This window comes from Staurois parvus, unplaced genomic scaffold, assembly GCF_062004578.1.
Source record: "Staurois parvus isolate SC_StPar_1 unplaced genomic scaffold, SC_StPar_1.0 ptg002070l, whole genome shotgun sequence".
Taxonomy (NCBI): Eukaryota; Metazoa; Chordata; class Amphibia; order Anura; family Ranidae; genus Staurois; species Staurois parvus.
In genome coordinates this window covers 268,732-285,278 of record NW_028319866.1, presented here as the reverse complement: position 1 = coordinate 285,278, position 16,547 = coordinate 268,732, and the positions used below count along the sequence as shown (strand labels likewise).

Genomic DNA, 16,547 nt, shown 5'->3' with positions numbered 1-16,547 from the left:
GAGGACACCAGAGAGAGGAGACAGAGGAGAGGACACCAGAGAGAGGGGACAGAAGAGAGGACACCAGAGAGATGGGGACAGAAGAGAGGACACCAGAGAGATGGGACAGAGAGAGGACACCAGAGAGATGGGACAGAGGAGATGACACCAGACAGATGGGACAGAGGAGAGGACACCAGAGAGAGGAGACAGAGGAGAGGACACCAGAGAGATGGGACAGAGGAGAGGACATCAGAGAGATGGGACAGAGGAGAGGACACCAGAGAGATGGGACAGAGGAGAGGACACAAGAGAGATGGGACAGAGGAGAGGACACCAGAGAGATGGGACAGAAGAGAGGACACCAGAGAGAGGAGACAGAGGAGAGGACACCAGAGAGATGGGACAGAAGAGAGGACACCAGAGAGATGGGACACAGGAGAGGACACCAGAGAGATGGGACAGAGGAGAGGACACCAGAGAGATGGGACAGAGGAGAGGACACCAGAGAGATGGGACAAAGGAGAGGACACCAGAGAGATGGGACAGAAGAGAGGACACCAGAGAGAGGAGACAGAGGAGAGGACACCAGAGAGATGGGACAGAAGAGAGGACACCAGAGAGATGGGACAGAGGAGAGGACACCAGAGAGATGGGACAGAAGAGAGGACACCAGAGAGAGGAGACAGAGGAGAGGACACCAGAGAGATGGGACAGAAGAGAGGACATCAGAGAGATGGGACAAAGGAGAGGACACCAGAGAGATGGGACAGAAGAGAGGACACCAGAGAGATGGGACAGAAGAGAGGACACCAGAGAGATGGGACAGAGGAGAGGACACCAGAGAGATGGGACAGAGGAGATGACACCAGACAGATGGGACAGAGGAGAGGACATCAGAGAGAGGAGACAGAGGAGAGGACACGAAAGAGATGGGACAGAGGAGAGGACATCAGAGAGATGGGACAGAGGAGAGGACACCAGAGAGATGGGACAGAGGAGAGGACACCAGAGAGATGGGACAGAGGAGAGGACACCAGAGAGATGGGACAGAAGAGAGGACACCAGAGAGAGGAGACAGAGGAGAGGACACCAGAGAGATGGGACAGAAGAGAGGACACCAGAGAGATGGGACAGAGGAGAGGACACCAGAGAGATGGGACAAAGGAGAGGACACCAGAGAGATGGGACAGAAGAGAGGACACCAGAGAGATGAGACAGAGGAGAGGACACCAGAGAGATGGGACAGAAGAGAGGACACCAGAGAGATGGGACAGAAGAGAGGACACCAGAGAGATGGGACAGAGGAGAGGACACCAGAGAGATGGGACAGAAGAGAGGACACCAGAGAGATGGGACAGAGGAGAGGAGGGAATGATGATAAGAAGGAGATGATGATATGAGGAGGAGGAGATGATAAGCAGGAGACGGTGATAAGGAGGAGAGGATGATAGGGAGGCGATGAGGATGTGAGGAGGAGGGGATGAGGAGGAGGAAGGGATGATGGGGAGGCAATGAGGGTATGATGAGGAGGAGATGAGGAGGAGGAGGAGGAGTTGAGGATGATAGGGAGGTGATGAGGGTATGAGGAGATGAGGAGGAGGAGAGGATGATGGGGAGGCAATGAGGGTATGAGGAAGAGATAAGGAGGAGGAGGAGGAGGAGGAGAGGATGATAGGGAGGCGATGAGGATATGAGGAGATAATGAGGAGGAGGAGTTGAGGAGGAGGAGATGATGATGATGAGGAAGAAGAGATGAGGAGGAGGCAGAGGACAGGATGATAGGGAGGCGATGAGGATATGAAGAGGAAGGGATGAGGAAGAGGAGATGATGAGGAGGAGATGAGGAGAAGGAGAGGATGATAGACAGGTGAAAAGGATATGAGGAGGAGGGGATGAGGAGGAGGAGGAGAAGGAGGAGGGGATGATAGGGAGGTGATGAGGAGGAGGGTAAGAGGAGGAGGAGATGATGATGAGGAGAGGATAATAGAGAGGTGATGAGGATATGAGGAGGAGGGTTAGAGGAGCGGATGATAGGGATGTGATGAGGGGATGAGGAGGAGGAGATGAGGAAGATAAGGAGGAGATGATGAGGAAGAGGAGGAGAAGGAGAAGAGTACTGTGAGGAGAGGATGGTGGAGGAGGAGATGATGAGGAAAGGATGATGGAGGAGGAGATGATGATGATGAGGTGGAGTGGATGGTGGAGGAGGAGATGAGGAGGAGGAGTGGATAGTGGAGGAGGAGATGATGAGGAGGAGTGGATGGTGGAGGAGGAGATGATGAGGTGGAGTGGATGGTGGGGGAGATCATGAGGAGGAGTGGATGGTGGAGGAGGAGGAGATGATGAGGAGGTGGGTGGTGGAGGAGGAGAAGATGATGATGATGAGGAGGAGGTGGAGTGGAGGGTGGAGATGGATGAGGAGGAGGAGGAGTGGATGGTGGAGGAGGAGATGATGATGATGAGGAGGAGGAGATGATGAGGAGTGGAGTTGAATGATGATGAGGAGGAGGAGGAGTGGATGGAGGGTGGAGTGGATGGTGGAGGAGGAGATGATGAGGTGGAGTGGATGGTGGAGGAGGAGATGATGAGTGGGGAGATGATGAGGAGTGGATGGTGGAGGAGGAGATGATGAGGAGATGATGAGGAGGAGTGGATGGTGGAGGAGGAGATGATGAGGTGGAGTGGATGGTGGAGGAGGAGATAATGAGGAGGAGTTGGGAGGGATGATGGGAGGAGTGGATAGTGGAGGAGGAGATATGAGGAGAGGGGGGAGGAGAGGGTGGAGTGGTGGGGGGTTGCAGACATTGTGTCATGGGTTGTCGGACACGTGCCACCGCGTTCATGTCAATGCCGTTGGTGTAGGACCACGAGTGTTGGAAGTACTCCTCCAGGCGCTGGCGTAGGGGGTTGGGAATCTGGTGGAAGCGGATGAACTCGCGGACCCGCAGCATCTGGGTGTGGTACCGGGCGGTGCCGGAGTACAGCCTCTGGATGATGGCGGACACGTTCCCAAATATGCTGGCGTACATTAATGCTGGGGGAGGAGAAGAGACGAGGTCACCCCACTACAGACACCGCAATCTGCACCTCCTGAACCAGGGTGGGGAGATATCTCTACACCGGCAGAGGGGGGAGGATGGTGACATGAACAGGGCGGCGCCTGCTACAGGAGAACTGTCTGTGATGCTGCAACACCATCATCGCCTGCACTGGATAATGACCAGATTGGTGGCTGCAGGGTAACACAGACAGTTCTTATTGCAGACCATCCTAGACAATGTCCTTCCATCGGATGATCCCATGCCGGCCGCAAACAACTGGACAATGCCTGTAGCTCCTCCTCCTCGGAATGTCCTGGAGATGTGACAATTCCCCAGAACTGCCCGAATATCCCGACATGGAACCTTCCCACCTCCCCCCAACACTTCCAGATGCCGAGAGACCCCCCAGGACAGGAGCAGAGGAGCGGCTGGTATATAGAGGTGCCGGCTCCGGGGCCGTCCTGCAAAAACTACACTCAACTTTTTCCTCGTGGACTTCCTAAAAAAAAAAAATTGAACAAAAAATGTTTTTTGTGGCTTTTTCTTTGGCATATTGGTCACATGACTGCTGATAAGACCAAACCCAACTCTATGGATGTCTGTTTATAGACAAAGCCATGTGATCACCAATTCAGTGCCGGCCTGGTGATCACATGGCTTTGTTGTTAAACAGGACCAAACGTATCTCTAAGGTTGTCTATAGACAGTCATGTGACCACCATTTGGGCTCAGGCATGGTTATCGATGGCTTTGTTTATAAACAAGACCAAATCTAACTCTTAGGCTGTTTGTTTATAGACAAAGCCACGTGATCACCAATTCAGAGCTGACATGGCAATCAATGGCGTTTGTTGATAAACAAGAACAAACCTAACTTTAAGGCTGTTTGGTTATAGACAAAGCCACGTGATCACCAATTCAGTGCCTACCTGGTGATCACATGGCTTTGTTGAGAAATAAGATCAAACCTAAGTTTAAGGCTGTTTCTTAATAAACAAAGCCATGTGATCACCAATTCACAGCCAACATGGAAGTCAATGACTTTGTTGATAAACAAAACCAAACCAACCTCTAAGGTTGTTTGGTTATAAACAAAGCCATGTGATCACCAATTCAGTGCCTACATGGTGATCACATGGCTTTGTGGATAAATAAGATCAAACCCATGTTTAAGGCTGTTTGTTCATAAACAAAGTCATGTGATCACCAGTTCAGGGCCAAAATGGTGGGCAACGGCTTTGTTGATAAACAGGACCAAACCTAACTCTAATGCTGTTTGTTTATAGACAAAGCCATGTGATCGCCAATTCAGATCCAACGTGGCAATCAATGACTTAGTTGATAAACAGGCCCAAACCTAACTCTAAGGCTGTTTGGCTATAGACAAAGCCATGTGATCACCGGGTCAGTGTGCCTACCTGGTGATCACATGGCTTTGTGGATAAATAAGACCAAACCTATGTTTAAGGCTGTTCATAAACAAAGCCATGTGATCACCAATTCCGAGCCAACATGGTGGGCAGCGTCTTTGTTGATAAACAGGCCCAAACCTGACTCTAATGCTGTTTGTTTATAGACAAAGCCATGTGATCACCAGCTCAGTGTAGACATGGGCGATCACATGGCTCTGTTGATAAACAAAGCTGAATCCCTGTCAGCTTCCACTGTTTGTCTTTCTAGCTGCACGCTTTATCAGGTTGTCCCTCATTGTGTGCTGTGGTTCCTCCTGCAGTGATATAAGGGGCTAGTGGGAGGAACCATGGGAACCAACGGGGGGGGGGGGGGGGGCACACTACACTAAACACTTGGCAATGTTGGGTGGCAGCAGAGTTCTTCCAAAGAGCAAAGATCTGAGTCCCCACCAGAAAGGAAAATATACGACCCCTTTTGTTTTCAGGGTGTTGGAGATTTTTCTCAGTTTTTAGGGCAGCAGCAATTTTTGGCCCCCACTGACTCTGAGGCATTTCAGCAAAACAGTGAATTTCCCCAAGATTTCTAGTGTAGCGCCCTCCTAGTTAGCTAGGGGGAGCCGGATACTGATTTGTAGTGAGGAGGCTGAGTAGTAGTCTGGGTCCAATTGTGGTCGGGGCTGAGAAGCTCTGCAGGGCGGCCCCTCTGGAAATTCCCCTGCTCCGGGGCTTTGGAGGAAGGCCCTAGAGGCAGTAGGTGGATCTGTGGAGAAGCTGGCTACACTCTTAAGGGATCCTGGCTGATCCCCAACAGGAGGTTGGCAAGGGGCTGAGACACCCTTCAAAGTGTTGGAGCACGCTCAGAGCGGGAGAGTTCAGGTGGAAGATGGAGACTGGGGTTAGTTTTCTGGAAAGGATGCGGCCCACCCTTCCTGCTAGCACACCCATGGTGAGAACGTCTCTATGAGGGGCGGACCGACCATTCAGACACTCGGACACTGCCTGAGGGCCTGGGGTCAGCAGGGGGGCCCATGAGATGCCCCTGGTAGCTTTCATAGGCTTTTTGGGGAGAGGTTTGAGTGTGGGTGAGGATACAGGGGCCCCATGATCCCCTATTGTCCGGGGGCCCCATGAGTTGTCAGTCTGCTACTGGAGGTGGACTGATCATTCGGGCACTGCCCAAGGGCCTTGGGTCAGTAGGGAGCCCCATGAGATGCCCCTGGTACCTTTCATAGGCTTTTTTGGGTGTGGTTGCTCCTGGGGTGGAGCAGGGGTGGACTGACCAATTGGGCACTGCCCAAGGGCCTTGGGTAAGTAGGGCGGGTCAGTAGGGGGGGCTCCATGAGATGCTCCTGCTACATTTCATAGGGTTTTTTGGGAGTGGTTTGAGTGTGGGTGAGGACACAGGGGCCCCATGATCCCCTATTGTCCAGGGGCCCCATGAGTTGTCAGTCCGCTCCTGGGGTGGAGCAGGGGTGGACTGACCATTCGGGCACTGCTCAAGGGCCTTGGGTCAGTAGGGGGGCCCATGAGATGCCCCTGGTAGCTTTCATAGGCTTTTTGGGGAGAGGTTTGAGTGTGGGTGAGGATACAGGGGCCCCATGATCCCCTATTGTCCGGGGGCCCCATGAGTTGTCAGTTCGCTACTGCGGTGGAGCAGGGGTGGACTCACCAATTGGGCACTACCCAAGGGCCTTGGTTCATTAGGGGGGGCCCCATGAGATGCCCCTGGTACCTTTCATAGGCTTTTTGGGGAGAGGTTTGAGTGTGGGCAAGGACACAGGGGCCCCATGATCCCCTATTGTCCGGGGGCCCCATGAATTGTTATTCCGCTCCTGGGGTGGAGCAGGGGTGGACTGACCAATTGGGCACTGTCCAAGAGCCTTGGGTCAGTAGGGAGGCCCCATGAGATGCCCCTGGTACCTTTCATAGGCTTTTTTGGGTGTGGTTTGAGTGTGGGCGAGGACACAGGGGCCCTATGACCCCCTATTGTCCGGGGGCCCCATGAGTTGTCAGTCCAGTACTGGGGTGGAGAAGGGGTGGACTGACCAATTGGGCACTGCCCAAGGGCCTTGGGTCAGTAGGGGGGGTCAATAGGGTTGCTCCATGAGGGGTCAATAGGGGTGCTCCATGAGATGCTCCTGCTACATTTCATAGGCTTTTTTGGGAGTGGTTTGAGTGTGGGTGAGGATAAAGGGGCCCCATGATCCCCTATTGTCCAGGGGGGCCCATGAGTTGTCAGTCTGCTCCTGGGGTGGAACAGGGGTGGACTGACCATTCGGGCACTGCCTAAGGGCCTTGGGTCAGTAGGGGGGGGCCCCATGAGATGCCCCTGGTACCTTTCATAGGCTTTTTAGGGAGTGGTTTGAGTGTGGGTGAGGATACAGGGGCCCCATGATCCCCTATTGCCCGGGGGGCCCATGAGTTATCAGTCCGCTCCTGGGGTGGACTGACCATTCGGGCACTACCCAAGGGCTTTGGGTCAGTAGGGGGCTCCATGAGATACCCCTGGTACCTTTCATAGGCTTTTTGGGGAGAGGTTTGAGTGTGGGCAAGGACACAGGGGCCCCATGATCCCCTATTGTCCGGGGGCCCCATGAATTGTTATTCCGCTCCTGGGGTGGAGCGGGGGTGGACTGACCATTCGGGCACTGCCCAAGGGCCTTGGGTCAGAAGGGAGGCCCCATGAGATGCTCCTGCTACCTTTCATAGGCTTTTTTGGGTGTGGTTTGAGTGTGGGCGAGGACACAGGGGCCCCATGATCCCCTATTGTCCGGGGGCCCCATGAGTTGTCAGTTCGCTACTGGGGTGGAGCAGTGGTGGACTGCTCAAGGGCCTTGGGTCAGTAGAGGGCTCCATGAGATGCTCCTGCTACCTTTCATAGGCTTTTTTGGGTGTGGTTTGAGTGAGGATGAGGACACAGGGTCCCCATGATCCCCTATTGCCCGGGGGGCCCATGAGTTGTCACTCTGCTACTGGGGTGGGGAAGGGGTGGACTGACCAATTGGGCACTGCCCAAGGGCCTTGGTTCAGTAGAGGGCCCCATGAGTTGTCAGTCTTCTCCTGGTCTCTGGTGTCCAGAATATCATGGAGCTACTTACACCCGATCAGCATGACGCATATGGAGAAGATCTTCTCGGAGTTGGTGTTGGGGGACACGTTCCCGAAGCCCACGCTGGTCAGACTGCTGAAGGTGAAGTAGAGGGCCGTGACGTATTTGTCGTTGATGGACGGCCCCGACTTCAGGTTGCTGCTGTTGTACGGCTTCATGATCTGAGTGCCCAGCGAATACAGCCAGCCGATCGATCGATATTCCGGGTCGTAGTGTTCCATGTGACCGATGGCGTACCAGATGCAGGCCAGCCAATGAGCGATGAGGGCGAAGGTGCACATGAGGAGGAAGAGGACGGCTGCTCCGTACTCCGAGTACCGGTCCAACTTACGGGCTACGCGTACCAAGCGCAGGAGGCGGGCCGTCTTCAGCAGGCCAATCAGAGTGGTGGTCTGGAGAAACACAAAACGAGCCTAAGAAACCGGAAGATTCCGCGCCAAAAGACGAGACGGAACACATCGAACGAGATCAGATTAACGAGGAGACAGAGAAGGCCACAAAGTCACACGGACACCCCCGGGACCTGACACCGCCCACCGCCGTCCGCCATATTGTCCCCGGGGAGCCACTTAATGGTCCAGTTATGGGGAAGGTCCTATAAATAGAAGATGAGGCGGGGGCTCTACTGACATCAATGAGGGGGTGACACAGCCAATAATATGAAGGATCCAAATCACATCCGGGGAAGACTCCCTGCTCCGCCACGGAACTTCCGACAAGGAGTCAGCTCAGTCAGCATCCCTAGTGACAGACTGTCTTACTCCCCAGTCTCACTCTCTGACCACTGAGCATCCCTAGTGACAGACTGACCTACTCCCCAGTCTCACTCTCTGACCACTGAGCATCCCAGGTGACAGACTGACCTACTCCCCAGTCTCACTCTCTGACCAATGAGCATCCCAGGTGACAGACTGACCTACTCCCCAGTCTCACTCTCTGACCACTGAGCATCCCAGGTGACAGGCTGACCTACTTTCCAGGCTCACTCTCTGACCACTGAGCATCCCAAGTGACAGACTGACCTACTCCCCAGTCTCACTCTCTGACCAATGAGCATCCCTAGTGACAGACTGACCTACTCCCCAGGCTCACTCTCTGACCACTGAGCATCCCAAGTGACAGACTGACCTACTCCCCAGTCTCACTCTCTGACCACTGAGCATCCCAAGTGACAGAATGACCTACTCTACAGTCTCACTCTCTGACCATTGAGCATCCCTAGTGACAGACTGACCTACTCCCCAGTCTCACTCTCTGACCACTGAGCATCCCAGGTGACAGACTGACCTACTCCCCAGTCTCACTCTCTGACCACTGAGCATCCCTAGTGACAGACTGACCTACTCCCCAGTCTCACTCTCTGACCACTGAGCATCCCTTGTGACAGACTGACCTACTCCCCAGTCTCACTCTCTGACCACTGAGCATCCCAAGTGACAGACTGACCTACTCCCCAGTCTCACTCTCTGGCCACTGAGCATCCCTAGTGACAGACTGACCTACTCCCCAGTCTCACTCTCTGACCACTGAGCATCCCAGGTGACAGGCTGACCTACTTTCCAGGCTCACTCTCTGACCACTGAGCATCCCAAGTGACAGACTGACCTACTCCCCAGTCTCACTCTCTGACCAATGAGCATCCCAAGTGACAGACTGACCTACTCCCCAGTCTCACTCTCTGACCACTGAGCATCCCTAGTGACAGACTGACCTACTCCCCAGTCTCACTCTCTGACCACTGAGCATCCCAAGTGACAGACTGACCTACTCCCCAGTCTCACTCTCTGACCAATGAGCATCCCAAGTGACAGACTGACCTACTCCCCAGTCTCACTCTCTGACCACTGAGCATCCCTAGTGACAGACTGACCTACTCCCCAGTCTCACTCTCTGACCACTGAGCATCCCTAGTGACAGACTGACCTACTCCCCAGTCTCACTCTCTGACCACTGAGCATCCCAAGTGACAGACTGACCTACTCCACAGTCTCACTCTCTGACCACTGAGCATCCCTAGTGACAGACTGACCTACTCCCCAGTCTCACTCTCTGACCACTGAGCATCCCAGGTGACAGGCTGACCTACTTTCCAGGCTCACTCTCTGACCAATGAGCATCCCAAGTGACAGACTGACCTACTCCCCAGTCTCACTCTCTGACCAATGAGCATCCCAAGTGACAGACTGACCTACTCCCCAGTCTCACTCTCTGACCACTGAGCATCCCTAGTGACAGACTGACCTACTCCCCAGTCTCACTCTCTGACCACTGAGCATCCCTAGTGACAGACTGACCTACTCCCCAGTCTCACTCTCTGACCACTGAGCATCCCAAGTGACAGACTGACCTACTCCCCAGTCTCACTCTCTGACCACTGAGCATCCCTAGTGACAGACTGACCTACTCCCCAGTCTCACTCTCTGACCACTGAGCATCCCAGGTGACAGGCTGACCTACTTTCCAGTCTCACTCTCTGACCACTGAGCATCCCAAGTGACAGACTGACCTACTCCCCAGTCTCACTCTCTGACCATGAAACATCCTAAATGACAGACAGTTCTGCTCCACCCTGGCTAAATCTCTGACCAACGAGCATCCTAAGTAACAGATTGTCCTACCCCCCCCAGGTTCACTCTCTGACCACTGAGCATCCCAAGTGACAGACTGTCTTACTCCACAGCCTCACTCTCTGACCACTGAGCATCCCAGGTGACAGGCAGGTCATCCAGGGGGTGGAAAAACCTTTGAATTCAGAAAGGAAGAACACAGAATTCCCAGACGAAGAATGCACACAAAGCAGTTTATACACATCGTCCCGCTGATACGTCCTCCACCGGCTCCAGGTATTCCCCAATCACTGACGGGGGAACGTCCCGCTGATACGTCCTCCACCGGCTCCAGGTATTCCCCAATCACTGACGGGGGGAACGTCCCGCTGATACGTCCTCCACCGGCTCCAGGTATTCCCCAATCACTGACGGGGGGAACGTCCCGCTGATACGTCCTCCACCGGCTCCAGGTATTCCCCAATCACTGACGGGGGAACGTCCCGCGGTTGGCAATGCAGCGCCACCATGGCATTACTGCTGCAGCATGTGATAGAAATGGTGTCAGTTCACATAGAGAACACTGGGGGGAGCCATCAGACCTGGGTGGAGTCCCAGCATGCCCTGTCCTCCGAACGCCCGCCTCTTGTAACAATGTGTATAGACAGTGAGGTCCCCTCCGGGGGGTGATATGAGGAACAATCAGTGATACATTGTGACAACAATGGAGTCATCATACCCCCCCTCCCCCATACAGACACGTTACCTCTTTGCGGCTCTTTGCACTTTCCTCGATCCTCTTCCTTAACTTGAAAGAAAGAAATTTTCCATTCAATTCCTGACTGATGAGTGTTCCAAGCGACAGACTGTTCTGCTCCGCCCCGGCTCACTCTCTGACCAATGAGCATCCTCATCCTAAGTGACAGACTGTTCTGCTCCACACCGGGTCACTCTCTGACCAATGAGCATCCTCATCCTAAGTGACAGACAGTTCTGCTCCGCCCCGGCTCACTCTCTGACCAATGAGCATCCTAAGTGACAGACTGTTCTACTCCGCCCTGACTCACTCTCTGACCAATGAGCATCCTCATCCTAAGTGACAGACTGTTCTGCTCCACCCCGGCTCACTCTCTGACCAATGAGCATCCTAAGTGACAGACTGTTCTGCTCCACCCCGGCTCACTCTCTGACCAATGAGCATCCTAAGTGACAGATTGTTCTACTCCGCCCCGGCTCACTCTCTGACCAATGAGCATCCTCATCCTAAGTGACAGACTGTTCTGCTGCACCCCGACTCACTCTCTGACCAATGAGCATCCTCATGCTAAGTGACAGACCATTCTGCTCCGCCCCGGCTCACTCTCTGACCAATGAGCATCCTCATCCTAAGTGACAGACTGTTCTGCTCCACCCCGACTCACTCTCTGACCAATGAGCATCCTCATCCTAAGTGACAGACTGTTCTGCTCCACCCCGGCTCACTCTCTGACCAATGAGCATCCCAAGTGACAGACTGTTCTGCTCCACCCCGGCTCACTCTCTGACCAATGAGCATCCTAAGTGACAGACTGTTCTACTCCACCCCGGCTCACTCTCTGACCAATGAGCATCCTAAGTGACAGATTGTTCTACTCCGCCCCGGCTCACTCTCTGACCAATGAGCATCCTCATCTTAAGTGACAGACTGTTCTGCTGCACCCCGACTCACTCTCTGACCAATGAGCATCCTCATGCTAAGTGACAGACCATTCTGCTCCGCCCTGGCTCACTCTCTGACCAATGAGCATCCTCATCCTAAGTGACAGACTGTTCTGCTCCACCCAGGCTCACTCTCTGACCAATGAGCATCCTCATCCTAAGTGACAGACTGTTCTGCTCCACCCTGGCTCACTCTCTGACCAATGAGCATCCCAAGTGACAGACTGTTCTGCTCCACCCAGGCTCACTCTCTGACCAATGAGCATCCCAAGTGACAGACTGTCTCCCCCGGCCTCACTCTCTGACCATCCATGGTGTCCTCTATCTCCCATCCCCCCATCACAGACATGTTCTGTACAGTCAGAGGAGCGAAGCGGCAGCCATGGAGAGCGAAGAGCACAGAGCCAGGAGCAGCACGAGGAGCGCCGGATACAGAGGAGCCAACCCGGCGATCGTCCAACCTGACAGACTCTACATCACACAGCGTCCGCCTCTTCATTCATGACAGATGAGCGAGGAGGAGAATGACCAGTAATGGGTGAGAGATGAGCGAGGAATGAGAGATGGTGGAGGAGGAGAATGACCAGTAGTGGTCGATCACCTCCATCACCTCCACCACCTCCACCACTTCCATCACCTCCGCCACTTCCATCACCTCCATCACCTCCACCACTTCCATCACCTCCGCCACTTCCATCACCTCCATCACCTCCACCACTTCCATCACCTCCGCCACCTCCATCACCTCCATCACCTCCACCACTTCCATCACCTCCGCCACTTCCATCACCTCCATCACCTCCACCACTTCCATCACTTCCAACACCTCCACCACTTCCAACACCTCCACCGCCTCCATCACCTCCACCGCCTCCATCACTTCCATCAGCTCCACCGCCTCCATCACTTCCATCACCTCCACCACTTCCATCACCTCCACCACTTCCATCACCTCCACCACCTCCATCACTTCCATCACCTGCACCACTTTCATCACCTCCACCACTTCCAACACCTCCATCACCTCCACCACTTCCATCACCTCCACCACTTCCATTACCTCCCATCACATCCCATCACCTCCACCACCTCCATCACCTCCACCACTTCCATCACCTCCACCACTTCCATCACATCCACCACTTCCATCACCTCCACCACCTCCACCACTTTCATCACCTCCGATCACCTCCACCACTTCTATCACCTCCACCACTTCCATCACCTCCCATCACCTCCACCACTTTCATCACCTCCACCACTTCCATCACCTCCCATCACATCCACCACTTCCATCACCTCCACCACCTCCACCACTTTCATCACCTCCCATCACATCCACCACTTCCATCACCTCCACCACCTCCACCACTTTCATCACCTCCCATCACCTCCACCACTTCTATCACCTCCACCACTTCCATCACCTCCAACACTTCCAACACCTCCACCACTTCCATCACCTCCACCACTTCCATCACCTCCATCACCTCCCATCACCTCCACCACTTCTATCACCTCCACCACTTCCATCACCTCCAACACTTCCATCACCTCCACCACTTCCATCACCTCCATCACCTCCCATCACCTCCACCACTTCTATCACCTCCACCACTTCCATCACCTCCAACACTTCCAACACCTCCACCACTTCCATCACCTCCACCACTTCCATCACCTCCACCACCTCCACCACTTTCATCACCTCCCATCACCTCCACCACTTCCATCACCTCCAACACCTCCAACACCTCCACCACTTCCATCACCTCCACCACCTCCATCACCTCCATCACCTCCACCACTTCCATCATCTCCACCACTTCCATCACCTCCACCACTTCCAACATCTCCATCACCTCCACCACTTCCATCACCTCCACCACCTCCATCACTTCCATCATCTCCACCACTTCCAACACCTCCACCACTTCCATCACCTCCACCACCTCCATCACCTCCACCACTTCCATCACCTCCCGTCACCTCCACCACACCCATCACCTCCACCACTTCCATCACCTCCCATCACCTCCACCACTTCCATCACCTCCACTACTTCCATCACCTCCCATCACCTCCACCACCCCATGACATTTGCTAATAAAGCAGAGAGGGGATCCCAACACACCTGCAACAATGGAACTGCAAGCTCATACCATGCAACATGTGACCACATCTTCTCAGTCTACCCATATTATCTGACCACACCCCCTCTCACCTGTCACTGTACCTGTAATATCTGACCACACCTCCTCTCACCTGTCACTGTACCTGTAATATCTGACCACACCCCTCTCACCTGTCACTGTACCTGTAATATCTGACCACACCCCTCTCACCTGTCACTGTTCCTGTAATATCTGACCACACCCCCTCTCACCTGTCACTGTACCTGTAATATCTGACCACACCCCTCTCACCTGTCACTGTACCTGTAATATCTGACCACACCCCTCTCACCTGTCACTGTACCTGTAATATCTGACCACACCCCTCACACTGTACCTGTAATATCTGACCACACCCCTCTCACCTGTCACTGTACCTGTAATATCTGACCACACCCCTCTCACCTGTCACTGTACCTGTAATATCAGACCACACCCCTCTCACTGTACCTGTAATATCTGACCACACCCCTCTCACCTGTCATTGTACCTGTAATATCTGACCACACCCCTCTCACTGTACCTGTAATATCTGACCACACCCCTCTCACTGTACCTGTCACTGTACCTGTAATATCAGATCACACCCCTCTCACTGTACCTGTAATATCTGACCACACCCCTCCCACCTGTCATTGTACCTGTAATATCTGACCACACCCCTCTCACTGTACCTGTAATATCTGACCACACCCCTCTCACCTGTCACTGTACCTGTAATATCTGACCACACCCCTCTCACCTGTCACTGTACCTGTAATATCTGACCACACCCCTCTCACCTGTCACTGTACTTGTAATATCTGACCACACCCCTCTCACCTGTCACTGTACCTGTAATATCTGACCACACCCCCTCTCACTGTACCTGTAATATCTGACCACACCCCTCTCACCTGTCACTGTACCTGTAATATCTGACCACACCCCTCTCACCTGTCACGGTATCTGTAATATCTGACCACACCCCTCTCACCTGTCACTGTACCTGTAATATCTGACCACACCCCCTCTCACTGTACCTGTAATATCTGACCACACCCCTCTCACTTGTCACTGTACCTGTAATATCTGACCACACCCCTCACACTGTACCTGTAATATCTGACCACACCCCTCTCACCTGTCACTACCTGTAATATCTGACCACACCCCTCTCACTGTACCTGTAATATATGACCACACCCCTCTCACCTGTCACTGTACTTGTAATATATGACCACACCCCTCTCACCTGTCACTGTACTTGTAATATATGACCACACCCCTCTCACCTGTCACTGTACCTGTAATATCTGACCACACCCCCCTCACCTGTCACTACCTGTAATATCTGACCACACCCCTCTCACCTGTCACTGTACCTGTAATATCAGACCACACCCCTCTCATCTGTCATTGTACCTGTAATATCTGACCACACCCCTCTCACTGTACCTGTAATATATGACCACACCCCTCTCACTTGTCACTGTACCTGTAATATCTGACCACACCCCTATCACCTGTCACTGTACCTGTAATATCTGACCACACCCCTCTCATCTGTCATTGTACCTGCAATATCTGACCACACCCCTCTCACTGTACTTGTAATATATGACCACACCTCTCTCACCTGTCACTGTACCTGTAATATCTGACCACACCCCTCTCACCTGCCACTGTACCTGTAATATCTGACCACACCCCTCTCACCTGTCACTGTACCTGTAATATCTGACCACACCCCTCTCACCTGTCACTGTACCTGTAATATCAGACCACACCCCTCTCACCTGTCACTGTACCTGTAATATCTGACCACACCCCTCTCACCTGTCACTGTACTTGTAATATCTGACCACACCCCTCTCACCTGTCACTGTACTTGTAATATCTGACCACACCCCCTCTCACCTGTCACTGTACCTGTAATATTTGATCACACCCCTCTTACCTGTCACTGTACTTGTAATATCTGACCACACCCCCTCTCACCTGTCACTGTACCTGTAATATTTGATCACACCCCTCTTACCTGTCACTGTACTTGTAATATCTGACCACACCCCCTCTCACCTGTCACTGTACCTGTAATATTTGATCACACCCCTCTTACCTGTCACTGTACTTGTAATATCTGACCACACCCCTCTCACCTGTCACTGTACTTGTAATATCTGACCACACCCCTCTCACCTGTCACTGTACTTGTAATATCTGACCACACCCCTCTCATCTGTCACTGTACCTGTAATATCTGACCACACCCCTCTCACCGTTCCTGTAATATCTGACCACACCCCTCTCACCTCTCACTGTATCTGTAATATCTGACCACACCCCTCTCACTGTACTTGTAATATCTGACCACACCCCTCTCACCTGTCACTACCTGTAATATCTGACCACACCCCCTCTCACCTGCACTGTACCTGTAATATCTGACCACACCCCTCTCACCTGTGTTTGGTAAACCTTAAACCTGTCAGTATTATAATGAATTTCACAAGTAAAGTGCAAAGCATTACACATCTCCCCAGTACTATGGGGCCCTCAGGAAGGTCCAATATGCAAACTTCAGTACTTTCTAATGGTTTGGA

At 53.2% G+C, this 16,547-nt stretch overlaps 1 protein-coding gene across 1 annotated transcript in view; it reads right to left on the bottom strand.

Annotated features, from left to right (window-relative positions):
• Nucleotides 1-2,785: 2,785 nt before the first annotated feature.
• Nucleotides 2,786-16,547, bottom strand: part of LOC149432873 (voltage-gated inwardly rectifying potassium channel KCNH2-like) — a gene marked incomplete at its 3' end in the record, with an annotated part of 209,168 nt that continues 195,406 nt past the window's right edge. Inside the window, exons 7-9 of the mRNA XM_089664849.1 lie at nucleotides 10,857-10,898; nucleotides 7,534-7,936; nucleotides 2,786-3,016 (exon numbers count right to left, since the gene is read on the bottom strand). Of these exons, the coding sequence (XP_089520975.1) occupies nucleotides 2,786-3,016; nucleotides 7,534-7,936; nucleotides 10,857-10,898 (676 nt within the window). The remainder of the gene's footprint in view (nucleotides 3,017-7,533; nucleotides 7,937-10,856; nucleotides 10,899-16,547) is intronic.